Source organism: Melopsittacus undulatus, chromosome 5, assembly GCF_012275295.1.
Source record: "Melopsittacus undulatus isolate bMelUnd1 chromosome 5, bMelUnd1.mat.Z, whole genome shotgun sequence".
In the NCBI taxonomy this organism is placed as follows: domain Eukaryota; kingdom Metazoa; phylum Chordata; class Aves; order Psittaciformes; family Psittaculidae; genus Melopsittacus; species Melopsittacus undulatus.
This window is the reverse complement of record NC_047531.1, coordinates 48,619,359-48,642,021: the sequence shown is the minus strand read 5'-3', so window position 1 is coordinate 48,642,021 and position 22,663 is coordinate 48,619,359. Positions and strand designations below refer to the sequence as shown.

General features: G+C 44.0%; 1 protein-coding gene across 3 annotated transcripts in view; it reads left to right on the top strand.

Moving 5' to 3' along the window:
* Positions 1-22,663, top strand: part of ABTB3 (ankyrin repeat and BTB domain containing 3) — a 173,777-nt gene that overhangs the window by 91,713 nt on the left and 59,401 nt on the right. For all 3 annotated transcript variants that reach the window (XM_034062953.1, XM_031050035.2, XM_013129373.3), the window contains exons 2-3: positions 6,364-6,513; positions 20,599-20,803. In XM_034062953.1, coding sequence (XP_033918844.1) covers positions 6,364-6,513; positions 20,599-20,803 — 355 coding nt within the window. The remainder of the gene's footprint in view (positions 1-6,363; positions 6,514-20,598; positions 20,804-22,663) is intronic.

The following is a 22,663-nucleotide window of genomic DNA, read 5'->3' as shown; positions in this document are numbered from 1 at the left end:
TTTTGTCTTGCTGATCAGGTTGACAGGCTGAGCTGGGGAGTCATGGTGCATGTTGCTTCAAACAACAGAGACCCTAGAGATTCTTTCCAAGTCTGAGTTTCAATGTAGTGCTTTATGTCACTTTGTATTTACCAGGTCCTGTGCATTGGTGTCAGGATGCTGAACTCGTGGTGCTGGTGTTCCCCCACTGTGCTTCAAAATCTGGTGTGTACCTGCATGGTGCATCATCTCACATATTCATGGTTGCCACAAGGGCAAAATGTGGGGTCAGGAGAGTTTTTCTTCATGTCAGAGTACCAACCCTGTGGGGTTTGCACCCAGTGAAATGGTTTGCTAAGGCAGCTTGCAATACTTTGCCCCTTTTATTTCTTCCCCATTGATGTATATGTTGTGGATCTCAAGAATACTCTCTGGTGCTGGGAAATATTTTGGTACATGTCGAAGAAGAGTGATTTTTTTTTTTGATTGGATGTTTTGTGAGCTCTTGAACTTCAAGTGATTGTTTATGAGAGCAGGACACTGGGCTCAAAGACATTCTAGACCCATGACAACTGAGTGGATTTCCTACTCCTAATCATAGTCCCCCTAGGTAAAGTCAGCTTGTACTTAAGCAATGTAACGTGCAGCAGCACATTTTGGGGACTGTTCTTGGTTAGCTACCATTTTCAGGCTCATTATGTACAGCAATTTGACTGATCTATCCTGCACACTTAATTTCTATAAACTCTTAGTAGGATCCAGCTGTTCCTTGCAGTGGGAGTATAAGCTGTTTTCCAGATATGTACATTTACATAAGATGTAATAGATAAAGAGGGAGGTCAAAGATACTTTGAATTATTTTCTCTTGAAAGCAAGAGCACTTAATTAAAGAAAATAACAAGAGATGAGCAAAAAAAAATTGTACTTCCATCCAGACTCTAAATTAATACACATAAAGAAATCTGGCACTCTTTCCAAAGGAACAAATGGAGAAATGTGCAAAACATGTTTTATAGTCTTCACAGCACTTGTATTTTTAATCAAAACAAACACATTTGTGCGGAGTTTCTGCTAGATGCCTCAGCATGGATCATTTGAATCATATTGTCCAGTGGACATTTTTATTAATGTCATTGGAAATTTGTTTTGGTTTAGATGATAGGTTTTGAATACTAATGACAGGTAGATGGCAAAGAATTGGAAACATGGATTACATTAAGTATTGCGGTGGAGACTTCTCCTTGTGTGCCTTGGTCTGTCACTTCTGTATACATATACATATATATATATCAAACAAATCAGTGATAGTTAAGGTATTATTTGGTCTCAGTGAATTTGCTGTATGCTCAAGCAATAGCTTGATTAAATGTCTTCAACTCCTTGACATACAAATAAAAACTTCAAATACGGGAGGTGTATGGTGCTGACTCATGTTTACAATAGGTGAGAAGAGGAAGTTTGGAGGAATTAACTTCAAACCTTCAGTAATGGGAGCTGCAGGTTTAGGTTCTGTATCCCTCATTCCCTTTTTCCTCAGATGGACTCACAGTTAAAAATGCGTCTTTAGGTGGCAAAGCTGATTTGGAACCAAACTATGGGATGTTTGAGGATGCAACACAGCCTTGCCCTGGACTTTACTGACCATTCTGAATAAACAGACTTGCTGTTTTCTTGTTTTCCACATTGCGTAGTCATTCATTGTGATATATAAAAGACTGCTTGTCTTATTTTTTGCTAGTTTGCCCTTTGATCTGCCTTTGCACAGTACAAATAGTTGTGCAGTGCCAAGAGCAATAGATGATCCATGGAAAGCCAACAGTCTTCTATGCCCGAGAGAATGTGCCGACTGCTGATCCTGGAAAACAGGCACTGTAGGTGCCAGCATTCGAGGAATCAAATGTTTTGCAACAGCTGGTATATAAACAAGTGCAGATATCTGTCTAAATAGAGAAACAGTGGAGAGGGCTTAGATTTTTTTAACGATTCCTCTGTATTTAGGTGAGATTTGAGCTACAACCCTTGTATTTCTCCTACCCTGAAAGCCAGAGGGGTCGCATAACCACTGCTGCATCTGGTGTTGGAATTGCTCTGGTCCATCGGGTCCTTCCAGCTGTTTTGCTGGGGAGATGCTGAGGAGCAGGATCAAGCTCTGCAAGGGCTACTGTCAGGTCCTGAATTTGAGATATTTTCATTATCCATGCACGTTTCTGTCATGCTGCAAGGACAGCATGGACAACTTCATGGCAAGGTCTCAAATGAGTATGCAGGAATGTATGTGTATTTGTGCCAAAATCTACCTTGTAGTGGAGGGTGGTGCATCAACCAAGCCCAAGAGGTGGAAATGTGCATGAGGAAACTGGAATAGAGGTATCAGGCACCCTGGCTTCTGGTGAGTTTGCATGAAGATTTAAAATAACTGCTTCTTTTATGAGTTTGGGCATCTTCAGTCTTCACTTTGTCATTTTGTGCAATACTTCTTTGGTTTGGGATTTTTAAGTCCTTGGGGACTGAATTTTGGCTTGTGCCAGTTCAGCTTAGCCCAAGGGGCAGGAAAAATGTGGAGTGTATTAATTGTCTATCAGATTTTCCCTATGATGTTGTTTGTCTCTAGAGATTTGGGAGAGGGAGCTTTAGGAGCTTGTCACTGTGATTTTATTTTTTCCTGGCATCCTGCTGATTTTCAAATGTAATCTCTGTGTTTCTCTTCAGTCTTTTACCTACAGAATGCAGGGTACCCTGAGGCCAAGGGCAAAGTGAATAAAATGATTTTGAGTATAGCCCATTCTGAACATCTCCTTGCAGACAAGTCCTAGGCAGATCTCTGCCCCAGGGAGGGTACAGACAGGGGGAAGCACTGAAAGAGGTGACAAAATCCAAATACACTTGAATGCTTTGGTTGTCTTGCCTTGCTCCAGTGATTCACAGCAGTCACAGATGCAACGTATGGCTTCTGTAGATTGCTTGGTGGCACAGAGCAGACAGGGGTGTATTGAGTGAGTCTGGCCCGATATTTGTTGGGCAGCAACTGACTGCTTAATTTCCACTCTAGTGAATCAGAGAGAAGAAGAGGGATAAAATAATGGGCAAAGAAGCGCACAGGCTTGAGTAACCGTGCAGAAAGGAAAGACATTGAACAGCTGAGGGAAAAGACAGATAACTGCCTTTCATTTCTGAAGACACTTCACAGACGTCTTTGGTGTAAAATGACAGATAGCAACAGCAGTGACAGATAGGAAAGCAAGGGGGAAAATATCCTTTTCTTCACGCCCCTGGAATTTTGAAGTCTCATATGTTTGTCCAGTTCAACGCAGTATGGTTGAAGACACTGCTGAAAATGCAAGTGGATAACACCGATTGTCACAGAATGAAAATAAGGAAGTTGAACTGTAGCCAAGCCAGTGAAAGCTGATGGTGGCTATTTAAATGTTTGTATTTATAAAAAAGATACTTATAATTGCAGAGTTCTTACCTTTTCCCCTTCCACTTTGATTTGGCATGCTATCTTCTTGCCAAGGAGCCTTTCATTGGTAAATTTGAGCTTTACGTCAGACACTGATAAAAGAGAATGGCTTTTTTGTTCTAAAAAGCATTTTATTCACTGATTTTTATTAATTTTGGGGGAAAACAGTCAAAGCTAGAAAATTGGCAGAGTTGCATGCCCAACCCATAGAATTCCCTTTCTCCATACTGGTAAAACCAGATCTGATCCAGCAAAATGATGAGAACTGGTCACCTACTGTGGTCAATTATAGTTTTGAAGCTGGTGTATTAAGTATTAGATGTTTGGCTGTTGCATGTCTTCAACCTCCAACCCAAGTAAAACCCTTTGGCTTGACATCCTACAATTTATTAAGTTTTCTAACAGTGTTACATTTTACATTTCATTTTCACTTTTAATCCAAAAACCTGAGAATATTTTTCCCTCGCTAAAGAACAGAGTAATTAATCATCAGGGCTGTTTGTAAGGAAAAACCTGGCTGTGGAAACAGAGTCATAGACAAACTAGAGAATAAAATATGTCTATATGCCACTTGGAGAAATCTCTGCAGTACATATTATGATTTAAGCCATTTGACTCTTACTATTAAAAAGGTATCTTAATCAATATTTTTTTTCCGTGCTTAAGGTGAATTTTCACTGAAAAAGATTTTTTTTCTTGGATATTTGCTTTTTAAAGATGCCATAAATGTGTTTGTGCTCTATTTCTTGGTTTTAGAAATGTCTTAAAATATATTAGATCATTTACACATCTGTTTTCTGCAGGGAAGACTCTTCCAATTTGGTCTTAATTTCCATCCATTACAATTATAAAGAATGATCTAAATAAATGAGAAGGATTTCCAAGAGAGCATACTTATTACACTATGTGAGAAAGTCTGCATTTTAAATCCAGGTGTTGTATTCCTCAAGCTCTGTACCTTCCCAGAATATAAATGTTGATCAGTGCACCAAGTGTTTATGCGAGTCAGCCACTGAGTGATGGCAGGAGGATTTGGAGAGCTTGTTTGATAAGCTGTTGTCGCATTTTATCCCTTACCTCTCTGTGTTTAATTTTCCTCCCTGTTGCTGTGTCAGATGTCCTGCTCTTTCTCTCCAGGCTGCTTCCTCACAGGTCATGTTCTTCTCTCGTGACCTTCCACACATTAATATGGCTTTTCTGTAGCTGTTACAAGCCCGGGATCAGAGCCAGGGCTAGGATAGCGGCTGCTCCTGCTCCTCTATCTCTAGCATTTCAAATAGGCTATTAGGGAATTTGTTCTGGTGTTGCTGTTGTGCACAGAAGGTGATTCTGGTTTAGGCTGCTAGCTCATAGCCATAGTAGACAAGACATTTGGTCCGAATTTTCCCAGTTTATACCGCTGCTTTTTGGTTTGAACCTGCTCACTGAACCTGCATCACCTCACTCCTCTCAGGATGGGTGTTTTCAGGTCTGTGCTGCCAGTAAAACTCTTAGGCTAGACTGTTTGCAGGGAGGAGATGTATGGGAGGAGGGAATCCAAGGCAGTTTGGTGGAGCTAACAAGGTGTCTGAGAAGTATCCCCTCTCAGGTGCATTGCCTGGTCTTGCGGTGCTCCAAAGCAGTGAGGTTTGTGGGGCAGTTGCATAACTGAAGTAAACAGGTTAAGGTAGCCGTGCTCCACTGGACCTCAATGCTATACCTATTGGTAGAATGCTTGATTGGTAGAGTTAGATGCCATATATTTGCTGATCTAGTAAACTAAGCAAGTTCTTCCCTCTGAAAAAAAAACCACCTCACTAAATAGGTATCTCTTTCTTAACATATTTTGTAAAGTCTGCTTGGCCCATAAGGACAGAACCTCTGCCCTGTGCTTAAAAGGTGGGAACAGAAAGAGCTAATGGAAAAAATATTTTTCCAATTATGCCTTCTTTTCAACGGTATTTATTGCATGTCATAGAATCAGAGATATGATGAAATTTAATCATCATAAAGAAGTACGATTCCACTGCCTCCAGTGGGTCTCCACCTGTGTGTGTCCCGGAGGGACTGGGAAGGCAATGCTGTGAAGAGCATGGCCATAGCTGGCTGTTTACAAACCTCAGGAAGGAAGGAGAGCTTACTCTCCAAGCTGGACTTCCATATGTCTGTTACCCAAGGATGGTCATGCAGTGTTTGCTCTTGTAAATGAGTTCTGTTATTCAGTATGACAGTGATTTTGATTAATAAATGTGTGCCCTCTATCTACGCCTGAGGGTTTAGATATTGTGGTAGAAAGTGACTTTTGTGCCTGAATAAATGTGTATGCAAATTATTATATGTCTGTAGCTTTATTTATGCCCTGCCCCACAAAAATTCACTGCTTTAAGGGCTTCTGCATAATGTGATTTTGAAGCCCAAGCAGCTCAATTGTCAGGAGTTGTATTTACAGGAGAAATTCAATAAGCCCATCAATGATACTGTGAGCATCTTGACACTGTCCATTATTTTGGCAATAGATGACGGAATTTCCCTTAGAGGAGATTCCTGTAAATGTATCATCTGTCTCATAATTTTAAAGCCAATCTTTAAGAATTATGATGCTGAAATACCTTTTTCTAATAAATTTGTATGGGTTTGGAGTAGTTTCTAGGAGGCTTCTTTGGAACCCTCTTGAGATCTTCCTTGGGCAATTCTCTAGGATTTTCCTTAGAATTATCCCTAATTGACATTGTAAGTGACTTAAGAGTATTCAGAAGAGCTAACAAGGGCTACTTCCAAGAGCATGAGTCATCAAGGACATTGAGTTATAGATGTTGACTGTCTTTGAGCTCTGCACACACACTCTGTGTCTTGGAATATCCCCAAAGTGATGTGGTGGTGGCAGCCAAGTCATCCTTACTGGCTGAAATTACAATGGATTTCTCCTTTCTTTTTATCCACTGTAGGTGTTCTCTGCCTGCCGGACAGCCTGAACCTTCACAAAGACCAGCAAAGGTCAAACAAGCCCGGGGAAGTGCAGATGTTCAGCCAGTCAGAGCTGAGGACCATTGAGCAGTCTTTACTTGCTACCCGTGTGGGGAGCATTGCTGAACTCAGTAAGTACAAGGCCATTGATAATGTTTGGGTTTCCTTCCTCAAAGTAAAGCAAAGTCAATTGCACTGCCTGATTATAAGGGAAAGAGATGAGGGAGCACATGTAACATTAAAGGAGACATTGAGGCTGTGTTTATGTTGCATGGCTAGTTTGGAAGCTAAAGCCATAGGAGGAAAGGAGTCTCGTGCAGTCTCATTACAACACCTATGACTTGTTTTCCTACACTGCTCTCACTTTTAAAGATGAAAGATGCTTTATATCATCTTCTCTCTGTTGTGTTTGAGAGCACCTCACAGCTTGGCCAGACTTACAAATGTCTGTTATACTGGTGTCCCATCTCATTTCACTGGGATGCCTGTTTTGAGATGGGCAGGCAAAAAGCTGAAGGCTGCTGTAAGTGAAGGAAATACTGTCACAAATTTAAAGTGGAGTTAGTTCCACCCCTTAGAGAGGGTCCTTCACCCTGCCTTTCCTTCTCAGTTCCAGCAGAGGAAAGAACCACAACTGAAACCTACGCCAAAGGAATTTGCCCTTGGAAGATAAATTATTTGCTATTAATCAAAATACTTCTTAAGAAATGTGAGAATCTGTGGTATCTGTCAAAATCCGAAAGCTTTGGTTTGAGCACAAAGGAATTGTAGGAGGCAAAAGCCATGTGAATCCTCATATGATGTGGAAAAGTGCCTTTTTTAAAACTTATTAAGAGAAAAGCCTTCCAATCACATGCTTATGGTATGGTTAGAGACATGAAGCAGTTTGTGGGGAAAAAAGAAACATTCAGACAAAAAAAGGGATTTTTTTTTCCCTGAGGTCTGTCAGGAATACTGTCAAATATTTTTTCCTGATATCTGTTACGAGATTTTGGGGAGCAACTGAAAGGACTCAAAGCTATGAAGATACAGGCCACTCAGCTTACTGCTGTTCTTACTACTGAATCCTGTGTTACAAGCATCATAAAGATCATGCATAGGGATCTCACGTTCATTTTCCTGGTGCTTTCTCTAGCAGTGGGAGTCTTCTCTGTAGCTCCATCATACTGTCAGGCCTCAGTTTACTTGTTGCTCATGATCCATGTGGATGCATCATGGATGTTTGTCAGCAAGCCACAAAATGATTTTCTGTTTTCAGTTTGCTAATTTTTCTCTGCTTTCATGAAACATCAACAAGCCAAGAGCACTTACATGCCTTAGTTTGAAGTGTTGCGCTGCCTCTGGAATCAGGTGTTTGGTGTTATTCAAATTAAGTAATTTATGCTTATTTACTTCACGCTCATGAAACACACACAACTACTGTCTGTGTGCCAACTAAATTATGCATGATACAGCTCTCTTTCTAGAAGTACATATGGTTGTGTTTTAATACATAAGTAAATCTGCAGATATTTCAGGATTACTTTTTTAAATTCATCCTGTATTTTTTTGAGCCTCTGTATGAAACCAGACTCCTTTACTACTCCCTCTCCCCCTTTTAAATTCGATTCCCAGAAATCTGTCATCCCTATGTAGTCCTAGCTTAGATTCAAACACTTGGTTAGTAGGGTTTGCCTTCTGTGTATCTGTTGACTGCAAACACAGGCAAAACACTCTTCAGGGTGGTCAGCTCGAAGGAAAGAGCACATCAGTGGGAGTTAGATGCAGCTGTCAGAGAGGTTGGCACCTCCAGCATGCTGGTAGGTCTCCAGAAAGCCCTCTGGACAACCATCAAGAGTGCCTCCCCAGCCGCTGCAAGCAGACACATGTCAGGGAAGAAGCAGTAGGAGGAGTGGTAATTGGCAAAGCTTGCAAGGTCTGATACTCAGCTGGGTAGAAATCTTTGCTGAGGAGAAGTGCAGTGAGGAGTTCAAAGCTGAGTTGTGAAATGTGGAGGGAGGCGCAGCATGTCAGTGCTCAAAACCCCATGAATGTGGGGAGAAGGTTGTGAAATGTAAGGAAAATGGAGGGGCGGGAGGTACAAAGGGGTTGCTCTTGCTCAGTGCTTGTGTATCTGTCTCTGGCATCAGCAGAGACTGTGACCCAGAGATTATAGCACATCCTCTGCCATGGAGGGAGGCTGGGAAACCACAGCGTGGGGGTAGAAACCTCGAGCAGTGGGGAGAAGCCAGCAGGGAACACCTGGGGATCAGAGCACGTTGGCAGGGAAAGGGTAAGCAAAGGGGGATTTATCATTACCCTGGTGGTGTGAGGGGGATGGAGAGCTTAGAAGTGGTGTTATGGAGAGGAAAAAGGATATGGCAAGCTCTGGTGTGGAGAATGTGGGATATGAGGGAAGGGTTAGGTATCTAAAAGCCCCAGCTCATGTGGGGATGAATAAAGGTGATAAGGGAGACTCTCTGGGGATAGCAGGGAATTAAGAGGATAGCACTTGTGAAGAGGAGGAGGAGATAGCATCCAGGAGTGAGTGGCAAGGACAGAAGCTTGGCCTACTGGACCAACAGAGGAGGCAGTTCCTGGGTATGTGTCTGCAATGTTCCACCAGTTGCAATATCCCAGGAGCCAGGACTTTGTTTCTGTTCTCTTCAAAAGAGTACAAAAACCAAGGGCAAAAAGTGATCTTGCAATAAAGCAATTTAATTTTGTCTCAGGAAAAAAAAAGGCAAAAAACCCCAAAAAAGCAATTCTAATTGAATTATATTTGCTATAGTTTATCGACATTAATAATTAAAGCATTGCAAGTACAGGGAACAGCTAGAATTAACAAGTGCCTGCATGCAGAAGAAAGGCTTCCCCTGCTCTCAGTTCTGCCCAGCATCCTCCATGTAGGGGCATAACTGGCTGCTGACCTGCTGGAGGCTTTGAGATCAGGAAATCAAATCTGTGCCCCTTAAGATGGCAGCTGGCAAATGGGGCCAGTTTACTGCCCAGCACCTGGGTTTCAGCTCAAATCTTCCTATGTTTCTTTGCACTATGGTCCAGGTGGAAAATGGATTCACAAAGTGAAAAGCCTTGTATCTTGTGGTACCTTCATCTTGCCTTACATGTTGTGGCCCTCAGTTGTCAGCTCCCTTACATTCTTCGTGTATGCTGTCAGCATATTAGAAAAGACCATTTAGGTTAGCTGCATCTCCCTGAGCAGTCACAGAGGCTAGAGAAAACTGGGGAAGGTGGGATGCTGGATACAACCATAGCAGGAGGGCAGCACCTTCTGCAGAAGAGGAGGTCAACCCAGGATGCCATTGAGGGGTCCTCACAGCCAGGCAGGTACAACTGGACTGAGAGATGCTGCTGTGGTCCCCCCCAAACCCTGCTTCTGCTTTCATCTCCTAGGTTTGGCAGGCAGCGGGCACTGGTTGCCAATGGAATGGCCCTGCCTTGCCTGGCAGCAGAGAGGGGAGGTAACACCACTGCACTACTGGCCCTGGGGCGCTCTCCTGAAAATAGGAGGAAGAGGAGATGTTGCTGACTTAGGGGAAAAAAATCAAAGGAAGGTTTCATCTCCAGGACTTAGGAGGAGAATGTAAATAGAGACCTAATTCTGCAATGCAATTACAGTGTAATGCGTGATTCCAAAGAAAAGGCTTGAAAAATTAATGTGAAACCTTATTCATTAAAATATAATGAACACAGCACAAAGTTAAGGAACAACAATAAATCTGGCCCATGTTATATTGGCATTTAGTATTCAGGAATTGTAATAGCCTACTACAGTGTGTTTTAAAATAATTTAATTTCATTTGAAATGCTTATTATATAGAGAACATTGGGAAGAACTGAAGCACAGCAAAAATAATAGGATTTTAAACAGCAGCCTGACAGTATTTCACTGTTTAATCTTAAAAAAAAAAAATTTCATGAGACTTTTTTTCCCCCAATTTTTCCTAACTTTTCTGTATTTCCAGATCAGACCTAGAGGAGAAAGGGAATAGATTTGTTTGGGGGGTGGTTCAGAAGCTTTGGGGATTCTTCTAGATTTCTAGTTCTTCTCTTTTATTTCATCCCCTTAAGAGGGGGAAAAATAAGTAGACTGAGCAGAAAAAGAGAGGAGTATTAGGGAAAGCTTTGGCCTTTGAGAGGTTCCATGATACTTAATATTGACCTTTTAATATTTTTTCTAACTTCTTTAGATGCATGTTAGCAATCCACAAACATTTAGGTTGTATTTAAGAGTGTAACACTCCAACAAACCTCTTCATCACCCATCCAAAAATGCTGCTGCCCAGATGCAGAAGGGATGAGGCTCATAACTGGATGTCACTGGTGTTTTGCTGGATGGAGGAGGACCCTCTTTCTCTTGTGTCTTGTAGGTGGTAACAAGGAAGAGCAGGGGCTTAGCACCAATCCTGTCACTAAGAAATATTCCTTCCTCACTGTTTTGAGGTGAAGAATGCAAGGTCTTAGTGTATGGTGGAGCTCAGACAACCACCCCATGCTGAGGCACAATGCATAGGGCTGCAGAAAGGTTGTGTCCCTTGAGCCTCACATGGGGATTAACTGTGGCCTAGGATGTCATCCAAACCGCGTCTTCACACATGTCTTCAGCTTAGAACAGAAAACTGTTTGCTTTAAGTCCAAAGATGGCCAGTCTGCTATGGCTTTCCTGGTGAGAAGTTTGCCACCCAATATTGTACAAACTGTGGTGATTGGTGGTGGTGGCATTGCGCTGGGTGTTAACCACAATGAGTAGCCATGTTTTATCTTAAACTAGGATAATCTGAAGATGTGGATGTGACTTAGCACTGCTGATCTCACAGCTTTTTGCCCTTTGAATGGTGTTTAACTTGTAGAGCACCTCTCAGCTGTGATGCTCAGGCTGATACTTCCTTCACATCAGATCTCATCAAGGTTTTCCTTTTTGCCATTGGAAAAATGCCACCCATAATCTTCTCTTGGCCTCCGCAGTTCTGAATGTATGGATTTCCAAATTAACAGTCTCCTGGTAGATCTTGGTACACTTGTAGGGTGAAAAGAGGGATTACTGCTTAAGCATAAGTCAGAATTTGATTGCACATAACAATACTGGTTTTCATTTCTCCTCTCAGCCCCAGCTGAGTAGATGATGAAAGCAGGCATCCTCTCTTTTGCCTTTTCATCCTCTGCAACCAACAGGAAGGAGCACTGCAGGAGCCATACAAACCAATTCACATCCTGTGAACAAGAGGTTAAACCTAGGCTTAGGAGCAAATACCAGGGTAAAGGTGCTTGCAGGAAAAGTGGCACCTGAAGGAGGGTGGATTTTAAGTGATCTACTTATTTACTGCCAGACCAAAAGCCTTATTTGTCAGATACATTTCTGCAGATTAAGCTACATTGTAGAGAAAGGCCAAAGCTTAGTCCAGGAGAACAGTTTGTTTCATGCATTGTACTGCTGAGCTAAGTGGAGGTACTAGACAAAAACTGAATTCGAATCATAGTGCTCCCTTCAGTGTAGCGTTTGGCCGTAGACTGGCAACCTGTGTGGGCATTCTCCACCTGTGGTGATAGATCTACTTTATGAGGGCCCTCCACTGGGTTATTGCATAAGATCTGCATGTCCTCACTCTCCCACTGCTTTCTGGACCTTTTGTTTGAGGTTCCTCTTCACTGCAGTCTACACGTCATGTGCTCTGTGTGTAACAGATAAAAAAGAGAAGTTGTTGAGGTGTCCCTTCAGTGAGCACAAGACAGATTAATGCAGGGCTTACAAGCTAGGTAGTTCCTTGCCTCCAAGTGATAGCTAGTTGCAGGCTTTCCTAGCTTCTCTGTTCCTCTTGCAGCTCCCTCTGAGTGATGGACCTGAGCCTGAAAGGGATGATGAGTTTCCAAATAGCCCCACATGACCCCCTGCTTTTCTCCCTTTTCCCCTGACATACTCCCTATCATAAACCATAAAGCAATGCATTTATTTATCAGAAAATGAAGCAGGAGGGAAGATAATTTGAATATACCAGTCTATACTTTGCTAAGGCTCTACCTTCTCTTTCGCTGCCATGTTGACCATGGAGTTACAGGGGCTGAACAGAGGCAGCTATCACTTTCATGGTCTCCATCTGCTGTCAGCACTCCTTTGGGAGCTCCCTGGCTCTCCCCACAGATAAGATTCAGCCACCTTTGCCTTCCTGGGGGCTGAGCCAGAGTCTTATCCCCATGCAGGTGGTTATCTTCCTCCAGGGCCTCTATCTCATGCATTTGAGCCCACTCAGGTTTGATGATTAGAGGCAAAAGGCATCGCCTCAGTGGGTGGAGGATGCTGGAGCTCCAGTCCTCCACCAGCCTTCTGTGATACACCACTGTATTGGCATGGACTCCCTCATGTACATCACCCTTGAAGTGCAGACTCCTCTTCACCCCGGAACTCCTGTGCATGACACCACACTTGGTGTTAAAAGAACATTTTCTTTTCCTTAGGTTTGCAGTGCTCTCTGTCTGTGCTGTGCAAAGCGTAGATGATCAGACAGGCCAGGGTGAGCACTCTTCAGCTGGCCTTTTCAGCCACGGGGGGCTCTTAAATTCAGAGTTTGAGCACATGGGTCTAGGTCAGTCCAAAGAAAATCTGGGAACAGTGGTCCGTAAGGCAGTAGCAGTCTGCAAAGGGAAGGCTCTGCATTAGGTCAAGAGATGAACAGCTCATCCAAGTCAAAGCTTGTTTTGTTTGGAGTTGACGTGGTTTAAGAGGAATCAAACACAGACATCATGCTTGCCACATTGGATTGGAGATTTTGAAGGTAATAGTGTTGTTATAATAGGTAAGTGAACTTGAGAAGGTTTAATTATTATTGTGGCTTCTTCATGGAATGTATCCAGTCCCTAATTTCTCAGTCTTCAAAGGCTTTGCAAACACTAAATCGCACACAAATGCTACTCTGTAATATAAATAGAAACTTCTCATGATGGTGGGATAAGGGGAGATAAAATGTTAAATGATCTGTGGGAGGCCACAGGGAAGCCACTGTCAGGAAATGGGTTGCTTGTATCCTGGTCCTCTCTTTTGGCAGTGGATTCAGAGTTTGGGACCACAGCTCCTTCGTTTGCTATTCTGTGGGTGAGACAGTTGGCTGTTACAAAAGGAAAAGGTTGCTGGGAGCAGCAAATTCACATAGGGGCTTGGTATGGGCAAGTGGAGATGGCAGAGATGGGGAGGTTTTTGCAAGATGAGCTCAGTAGTGAATCTGTTGCATGTGGGATGCTCCAGTGACTGTGGGTTATGGCACCTCAAATGCACCGACAGCCTCAGGCAGCTGGCTCTTGAATCTGGAATATACTATGTACCAAGAATAGCATAGCTTTATGTAGGAAGTCACTGTGCTAAGAGCATTGTGGACAGTGAAATATGTACTAAATGCTTTACAGTGTGCGTCCACCTAGCTCTCTGCACTCCTTTCCAGGTATAGGTGGGTCATCTTGAGTTAACAATGCAAAGACCTCCAATAAATCATTTGAGGAGAAGTTTCACTGGAGCAGTTTTTGCTCAGCTCACTTTTGAAACATAAGAGATTGATGCAGCACCATAGGTACAGCAAACATGGAGGAACAGCGTAGCTGAAATCAAGAGTGTAGGGATGGCTGGGGTGGCTGACTGAGTGGATGGCTGGAGGCAGTCTGCTGTGGTACAGGAGATACAGCTCAACTACTCGTGTTCACCCACATTCATGCCCTTACAGGCAAAGGCTGGCGTGAGATGTAGCAATACATCTCTTCAGTGCAGACACCAGAGGAAACGGGGAGGTAGGAAGAGAAACATAGCTAAAGTTTGGGAAGGATGCAGGTTGGCCACAGCTACCAGGTAGCAGTCTGATTGGACAGACTGTGGTTTTATTATCAGGGTTCTAAATCATGTTTTCAACATAGCCTCCCCAGAGCTGGTTGTGAGCAAATGCAAAGGCCCAAGACTTTTATACTTAGGTGTGAAATGAGTCTATGTCAAGAAAGTGAGTTTTACACCTGGCTCACATGCTTATAAAGGAGTAAACTTTGGAAACTGCTGGCCATGACATGGAAGTGACATCAGGAGTGCAGTTCCCTGACCAGTTCTCTTCCATTTTGTGGTCTGGGCAGGACAAAGGAGTACATTAAACACAACTCTGTTCCACAGCTCTGGCCCCCTCTTTGCTTGGGTTGATCGCTCAGGTAACACTGGTGCTGTCAACATTCAGGGTGTGATTCCCGAGAGCAGGCTACACACATTGGAGTCATGGGAAGCTGGATGCATGATCAGACCAGCATTATCAGACTGATGGGTGCTACCTGCAGGGTGCTGCCGTGCTAGAAATACAGCCTGCTGCTGCTTCACACCATGTCCAAAGAGGACGTGCCGTGGAGGGTGGGCTGTGATAGAGAGATCCTTTTCCCTCCTGTGCTTTGGAGAAAAGACATGGGCCAAAGAACTGTGCGGCTTCTTTTCAGTGTGCAAAAAGATCATCATTAAGTTATTCTTACAGCTTTAGGACATGTTTTTGTAACAAGGAAAAGTAGGGAATGGCCATGTAAGAATAGGTCCGTGACCTCAGGGCTGTAGTTGGCCAGTCACACACCCTGCTGAATGTTGTATGCTGTGGAATTTTATCCCTCTGAAAGCAGTGAATCTGCTCATAGGCAGATATGATTGGACAATCAGGTCTATCATGACAAACTATAAAATCCCAAGGAAGCTTCTCAGAAGTAGGCACTGGGCATCTGTCATTTCCTCTTTCTTCCTTCTCTTTGCTTTTCTTCTCCCACCCTCCCCCCATCACAAAACTGGAAATGAATGTGCTATATTGTAAATATTTGGCTTTAAAATAGTAAAAGCAGTGATAATAGCTTTTACTGAAGCCAAAAAGCCTTTGCTGGTGACTGTGGAGCAGGCTCCAGCTGTCCACGTGTGTGCTGCATGTTGTCGTATATAATATACCATCCCCATACAGACTGGAGCAGCTTAACTTTCCCTGTCACATCACATCTTTGGCTTGAAGTCAGTGAAGTTGTTCTTTAAATATTCAGTATTGCCTTAAACCAGGCCTGTGTCCCAACATGCACATTACATAATATTTTCAATTTTCAAATCAAATGTATGTGGACCTTGCACTCATAAACTGTGCTGAACTGACAGCAGCAGCGATGGGAAGTGCTGTTTTAGTTGTGGAAGGGGTGAAATGTATGGAAAGCAGCTATAGTGGCTGCTTTCCACACACTGGGGTATGCTGATGGTCTCATGGGTCCATTGCTAGCCAGTATACAAGGCATAGTGTTCCTCCCCTGGGCTGACAAGCTCCAGTGTGGAGCTGCTTTGCCAGAGCTCTTCCCCATCCTGACTCAGGGCTGCAAAGCAGTGCCAGCCTGGGGCTTGCTGCTGCCTTCGCTGCTCTCTGGGAGCCTGCTCTCCAGTTCTGGATTCCCAGCTTCAGCAACAAAAATATCCTCAAATATCCCCCACCTCGCTGTTCAGTTTGTTTTCTACGTGTCTACCCCATACAACGTGCTGTTTTGCTCTCCCTGTTCCTGCCAGCAGAGCAGTTTGTGCGTTGGCTTGTGTTGCATACATTACAGAAGTGTTTATTTGGCTTAAATTAAAAACAAAATAAAATTGGCAAGGCCTCTCATCAGGCAGATCAGCTCCTCAGTCTGTTCCTCAGATGGGTTGCAGGTGGTGGTACAGGAGTGAGAGTGAGCACAGGGGCAGTGAGGCAGGGATCCTCACCAAGATCTTTGTGTGATATCACAGCCCTCAGGAGTCAGGTCCATGGAGTTAAAAGATCAACTGGGATTTTCATTTTTTATATTTTCTGGGGTTTTTTTTTGTAATAATGTACTCAGTAATTTATTGGCCTTTCAGATGCACTTAGTTGATACAGTTGAGACATTTTCAGGTGCAGAAGAACCAGCAATGCTGTGAGCAGGTAACCTTCCTTTGCAGAGCATTGCTGTGCTGACAGCATCTCTGAAGAGTGGAGATGGCTGACACAAACTGATGGAGGGGGCTTGCCTTTCTGTGCTTAGCCACAAATTCAGGATTGCCCTTCGTGTTCAGATATACCATAGCTTTTGCAGCTGTTAAGGAGGACTTGTATAGGTTGGGCTTCCCAGATGAAACCTGTGGCTGACTGCTGGAGACCAGACCAGTGAGTCCTGTCATGGTGCTGGTTTCACATCCATGGGCTTTAGGGTACCCTGGCCACAATCAAAGAGTGCTTCAACTCTTGGTATGTTCTTTGGAAGAAAATAGAGAAGAAAAAACATATTAGCAAGGAAGAATAGAAGCAGTAAAATGTGGTAGGGATTGAAAACAACACATGTGCATCTCAAACCAGATGTTGACACTATACTACATTTTACAGAGTATGAATAAGTACTGCCATACAGTGTGTGTGTGTGTCTGTCAGCTTCCTCATCTGTTCTTGGCACTGATCCCAGTGCACAGTTTTTGCTCTGAAGAATTTGCATCATAACTGGAGGAGGAAAAGGGCACCAGGGCATGCAGTGAATTGTCCGAGGTTACACTGTGGAATAAAATAGAGGCCAGTGATTCCCATCCTGCCTCCAGTCCTCTGCCTGTTGGGTACCAAGATTATAATACAGCCTTTTATGCTTACTTACAGCCAGCCCCCTGTGAAGTTCAGTGCTTTATAGGTATTCATTATTTAAGCTTTGAATTATCTCTGATAGAGGAATGTTATAATAATCGTTAATATAGATATTATTTGAAATGTAACCAGAGATAACATAGGAAAGGCAAAAACAAGATCTAAGCCAATCAGTTCTTGGTATAATGTGATAAAATGAGGTTTAAACATGAAAGGCATTAATACAGCTTTAATGGCATGAATTGGTTTGGGTTTCTTAAGAAGCAGTAGAGGAAATATAGCATAAAAGGGTGAACTCCTGGGCGTATTGAAATGGATGGGAGCTTTGCCACTGATTCCAGGGAGGCTTGAGTTCCTCTAGCCTTGCATCAGCAGCGCTGCTGAGCTGCCTGCCCTGCCAGCGTCATTCTTGCTGATGCTTTCCCTCCCTACTCACCATGCAGCTTCCTCTGATGCTGGATGTGTCACTGAAGTTGCATTGCCCCAGTGCTCGGGGAGGAATGAAGATGAAGCAATGCTGCTGCCTGAATCTGAGCCTAAATGGCATCCTGAGTTTTTGTTCATTGTTCAGTACAGGAGTCAGAGGTGTCTTTGTCTCAATCCACTGAAATAAGATTAGTCATATGCTTAATTTCAGCCACATGCTTTAGTGCTGTAGTGGTTTGGGTCTGAAGAGTCTGAATTTAGTGCAGCTCCTTTTTTCTGCTTTTGCAATTATTGTTAAGGCTGGATCTTGCAGCCAGCATTTCTATGCTGTTGTTTTGCCTTTTGGAGAAAAAGAGAGGAATTTACTTTTGCTGTCAGCAGTGTTGCTGGCAGTTAGATTGGCCACTGCTAGACTTGGCAATACACATCTGCTGTGACAGAGTGGGCTGAGTGAAGGGGATCCTGAACTCTCCTGCTGCTTCTAGGTGTCTGCAGTTAATGCGGGGCAAGACGGAGGAGTCACCTCCGAGGCACCTCTGCTTCTGCTGCAGATCTGATCCTCCAGGCTTTCTGCATGCACAGCTTCTCCTGGAAATTATGAGAGAATACGGGGCTACAAGACTGGTTCTATCATGACAATTTCCTGGCAGAAGGAAAAGACAGAAACTATTTTTAAATGAAAGCTTTGAATCAGAAGAATATTGCAGAGTGCAGCAAAAAATTGTGTTAAATCCCTGAAATCATGGACTCGGCAGTTTTCTCATGCCAGCGGTTTTCTTCTCTCCATGGTTTTAAGGCTATGCTTTTTGAGGACTGGGCTGAGCATTTTTCAATGAGACATTTCTATTCTCTCTGGTGCACATTATCACAGCAGCAGCATCATTTTCTGCGTGAGTCAGTTTAGAGAGGGGTGATATGTGCTGTGGTGTGTTCGCAGGGATGGGGCTTTGCAGAAAACCTGTAGCTCTGCCTTGCGCACAGTCAAAATCATTCTTCTGTAAGTTTGCCCAGGAATTCATTATGGAGCTTATATTTTTCTCCCCCAGATTTGGTTTTATGTTCCTACCTCGGTGTACATTTTTAACTTTTCCTTCCAAGTTTCACTGCTCAGTGGTCACCTGGGAAAAGCAAATAAGAGAAAGTGTGTGACTTCTTCTTAACATCGGAAAATTATGTCCTCTTTCCCCCATCACTCGCTTTTGTATAGCTTAAGAATGACCCAAAGGGCTCTTGCTCAGGTTTTCATTTAAAACAAACCATCTGATTTGATCTGAGATCATTATTTCCCCCTAAAGCACTCTCAGAGTGATCTGAAAGTGTGAAAAAAGACAGTTTATAACCGCAATTGTTTCCTTGCCTTTGATAGAGTGGTCACTAGTCAACAGAGGTAAAATTCACTGCCTCGGAGGGAGGCACTTTAGTTAATTAGTTACCATCAGTACTGTGCTAAGAGACTTCACTGCTGCTTTCCCATATATATTTGCCTGCTCATCTCACTTGCTGGCTTTACTGATCCTGGCCTGCATACTGCCACTGGTTTCCCATACCCACCCTATGAGGAAGCACCCTGAACCACTTCAGTGGAGGGGAGACAGCAAGCATCATTCTCCAGGGCCATTTTAGAATCATAGAATCACACAATGGTTTGGGTTGGAAAGAATGCTTAAGATCATCCAGTTCCAAATCCCCTGCCATGGGCAGAGGCACCTCACACTAGACTGTGTTGCTCAAGGCTATACCCAACCTGGCCTTGAACACTGCCAGGAATGAAGCATTCACAGCTTCCTTGGGCAGCCCATTCCAGGACCTCACCACCCTTACAGTAAAAAATTTCTTAATATCTAACCTGAACTTCCCCTCTTTCAGTTTGAACCCGTTACCCCTTGTCCTGCCACTACTGACCCTCATGATGAATCCTTCCCCAGCATCCTTATAACCCCCTTCAGATACTGGAAGGCTGCTATGAGGTCTCCACGCAGCCTTCTCTTCTCCAGGCTGAACAGTCCCAACTTTCTCAGCCTGTCTTCATATGGGAGGTGCTCCAGTCCCCTGATCATCCTCGTGGCCTCCTCTGGACTTGTTCCAACAGTTCCATGTCCTTTCTATGTTGAGGACACCAGGACTGCACACAGTGCTCCAGGTGAGGTCTCATGAGAGCAGAGCAGAGGGACAGGATCACCTCCTTTGACCTGCTGGTCACGCTCCTTTTGATGCAGCCCAGGATACGGTTGGCTTTCTGGGCTGTAAGCGCACACTGAAGCTGGCTCATGTTCATTTTCTCATTGACCAACACCCCCAAGTCCTTCTCTGCAGGACTACCATGAATTTCCTTTTTGCCCAACCTGTAGCTGTGCCTGGGATTGCTCCGACCCAGGTGTAGGACCTTGCACTTGGCATGGTTAAACTTCATGAGGTTGGCATCAGCCCACCTCACAAGTGTGTCAGGGTCCCTCTGGGTGGCATTCCTTCCCTCCAGCGTATCAACTGAACCACACAGCTTGGTGTCATTGGTAAACTTGCTGAGGGTGCACTCAATCCCATTTTCTGTGCTCTGGAAACCGTAGGGGCTGGGTGAGCCTACTTCACAGGTTTTGCTCTTCTGCTAAAGTGAAGTTTTCCTGTGCTTTCAAATTGTAGTTTTGGTTGCACGTTTCCGATGCTGTCTTTTAGGAATTTTCCCTCCCTTTTTTCTTCACTCGCATGTCCCTTTGCACTCTCCCTTAGTGCTCAGTGTCTTACCTGGCTGCCTCCTTCCTCCTTTCAAGGGGCTGGATTTCCATGCCATGCTCTAACCAGGAGCATGCAGCTTTTGGTGCCACTCTGCATTGTTCTCACTGGTCGATTTTGGGGGGCTGTGGGGTTAGGTAGCTGTGTCCCATGCCCTGGAGTACCATCTCTTCTGGAGTGCTGAGACGGCATTGCGTACACACCATGTCTGCAGGAAAACATCTTCTGCAAGCCTTTGGGAGCTTACCGGTGGCTTGGCTATGCCACACCACACCATGTAAACCACCAGGCAAAGTCCAGCCTGGTGATGAGCAATGCACCAGATCCTGTCCTACCCTTTTCCATTTGCATATGTGAGCTTAAACAGAAGGGAAAACCAACACAGCGTGTCTTTTGGTTTGAAAACTCAGGGGAGAGGCAGCTGAAAAGCCTGGCATTCACCCAGCTTCTACTTCTTTCCAGGTGACCTGGTGTCTCGCGCAATGCACCACCTCCAGCCTCTCAACGCCAAGCAGCACGGGAATGGGACACCAATGCACCAGAAGCAGGGATCATTCTACTGGGAGCCAGAGGCTCTGTACACCCTATGCTACTTCATGCACTGTCCACAGATGGAGTGGGAAAACCCTAATGTGGAGCCGTCAAAAGTCACGCTGCAGACCGAGAGGTAAGAACACTTAATGTTGTGGTGAAGACCTTTTGTTAATAAATCAGCTTGACTAGCTCATTGCTAATTACAGCTGGCGTGTGAGAGGCTGCAGAGCAGTCTGGTTTGGTTTAGGATCGCCTCTTTGAAATCTGTTTCTCTCACTGAAGCACTGCGTGGCTGAACCAATATATATCAAAAGTGACACCCAGTGGCTACATACAGCAAATTGGTTCCAGATGTGCACTCGGGGAGATTTCCTTTTCCTTTCGTTGTTGCCCAGCTATTCTGTGTTTTGGAAAAGAAAATGAGAACTTCTATTTCTGGCCTAGCAGGTTTGGGTTTAAATGTGTTTTTTTTCTGTGTGTTAATAGGGCTCAACAGCTGCAAGTGGGGAAGTGGAAAATGAATAGAGTAGTGTGTGGAAAGGAGAGGTCGTTAAAAGATGCTGGGCTTCAGCCATGCCGAGTACCCAGACACAGGAGTAACCTGGGGAATGCCCTGGCCAGGGATGTGGCAGGCTCAGGTTGTGTTGCTGTTGTCCCCACTCCAGGGATGGCCAGGGATGTTGAGGCACGCTTGAGGCCCCATCGATCTCAGGGGTTGCTATAAGGTGAGAAGAATATGCCACTGAAGCCAGTGATGGGGTTACCAACACCAGCAGGTAGGCAAGGTGCCCAGCGCAGGGCAGCTCTTCCCCCAAGTGCTGTAGAAAGCAACCAGGACAACCTGCTGGCCAGGAAAATAAAGCCATCTCCTGTCAGAAGTCCAGCAAGCCCTCTGCTAACACAAGCCTCCACTTGTGTGCTGAGGCACAGAATCACAGAATAGTTTGGGCTGGAAGAGACCTTCAAAACTCATTTAGTGCAACCCCCCTGCAATGGGCAGAGACATCTTCAACTAGATTAGGTTGCCCACAACCACACTGATGCTGTGCTGTTTCCCTGCCATGCTTCTCCCCGCCATGCTTCTCCCCAGCTCTAAACCAGGCTTCCTCAGTACCAAGATGAGAGGACTAGCAGGTGCTTGCAGAGTGCTGGGTATGCATTTTGAGGATGGGTATCATGGTGATGCAGATGCAAGCAGTTTTTTCAAACTGGGCTCCAGATTTACATCCCAATGCATATATTGCACTATACGTGTGTGCCAAAATCTCATCTGCATGTATGCCCCGAGAACTGCATATATAGGGTTTGATTATTGTTTCAGCATGAGGTCTGCATCTCAAAAACAGCATTTGAGAATCTGATCATATGTGTAATTATAAATGGTATATAATATGATATTTTCATTGAAATATTTTGTATTGATTCACAGAAAAGCATACAAGATGAAATTCTGGCATTAATGGTGTTACTGGGAATTCTGCCATTTGCCTTTGGATGGCATTTTGTTTCTTTTCAAGTTTGGGTCGCTCTGTGGGCATGTTTGTTGCTTTTTGCTCTATTGTTTCCAAAGTATGAAAGAATCCAGAATTCTCTCTTTTTTCCAGATTAATTTTAATTTCACGGTTTGTCATACAGCCTTGTAATTGCAGAAGGCAAAAATTTGCGTCCAAAAGTGGTCAGTATGCACAAAAGATAACCAAAATTAGAAAATACCCTCATTTGATCTATAGTCCCCATCCATGGGAGAAATGCCACTGGGACCAGTGGGAATATATATAAAAGTGAATAGTGCTGAGGCTCTGGTTTTGTAAGATTTTGGCAGATATATATGTGAAAAGTGAAAAGGGCATATTTGAAAAATCACTTTTAACATTTGCTTTAATGGGTTTTTCTTTCTCTGAGGTCACCTTTATGCATGTTCTCTTGGTAAGAGCAGTTGAACCGGTGACTATTTAAAGTGATTGTTCTTCTTTGCTTTATTTTGAGTACTCCA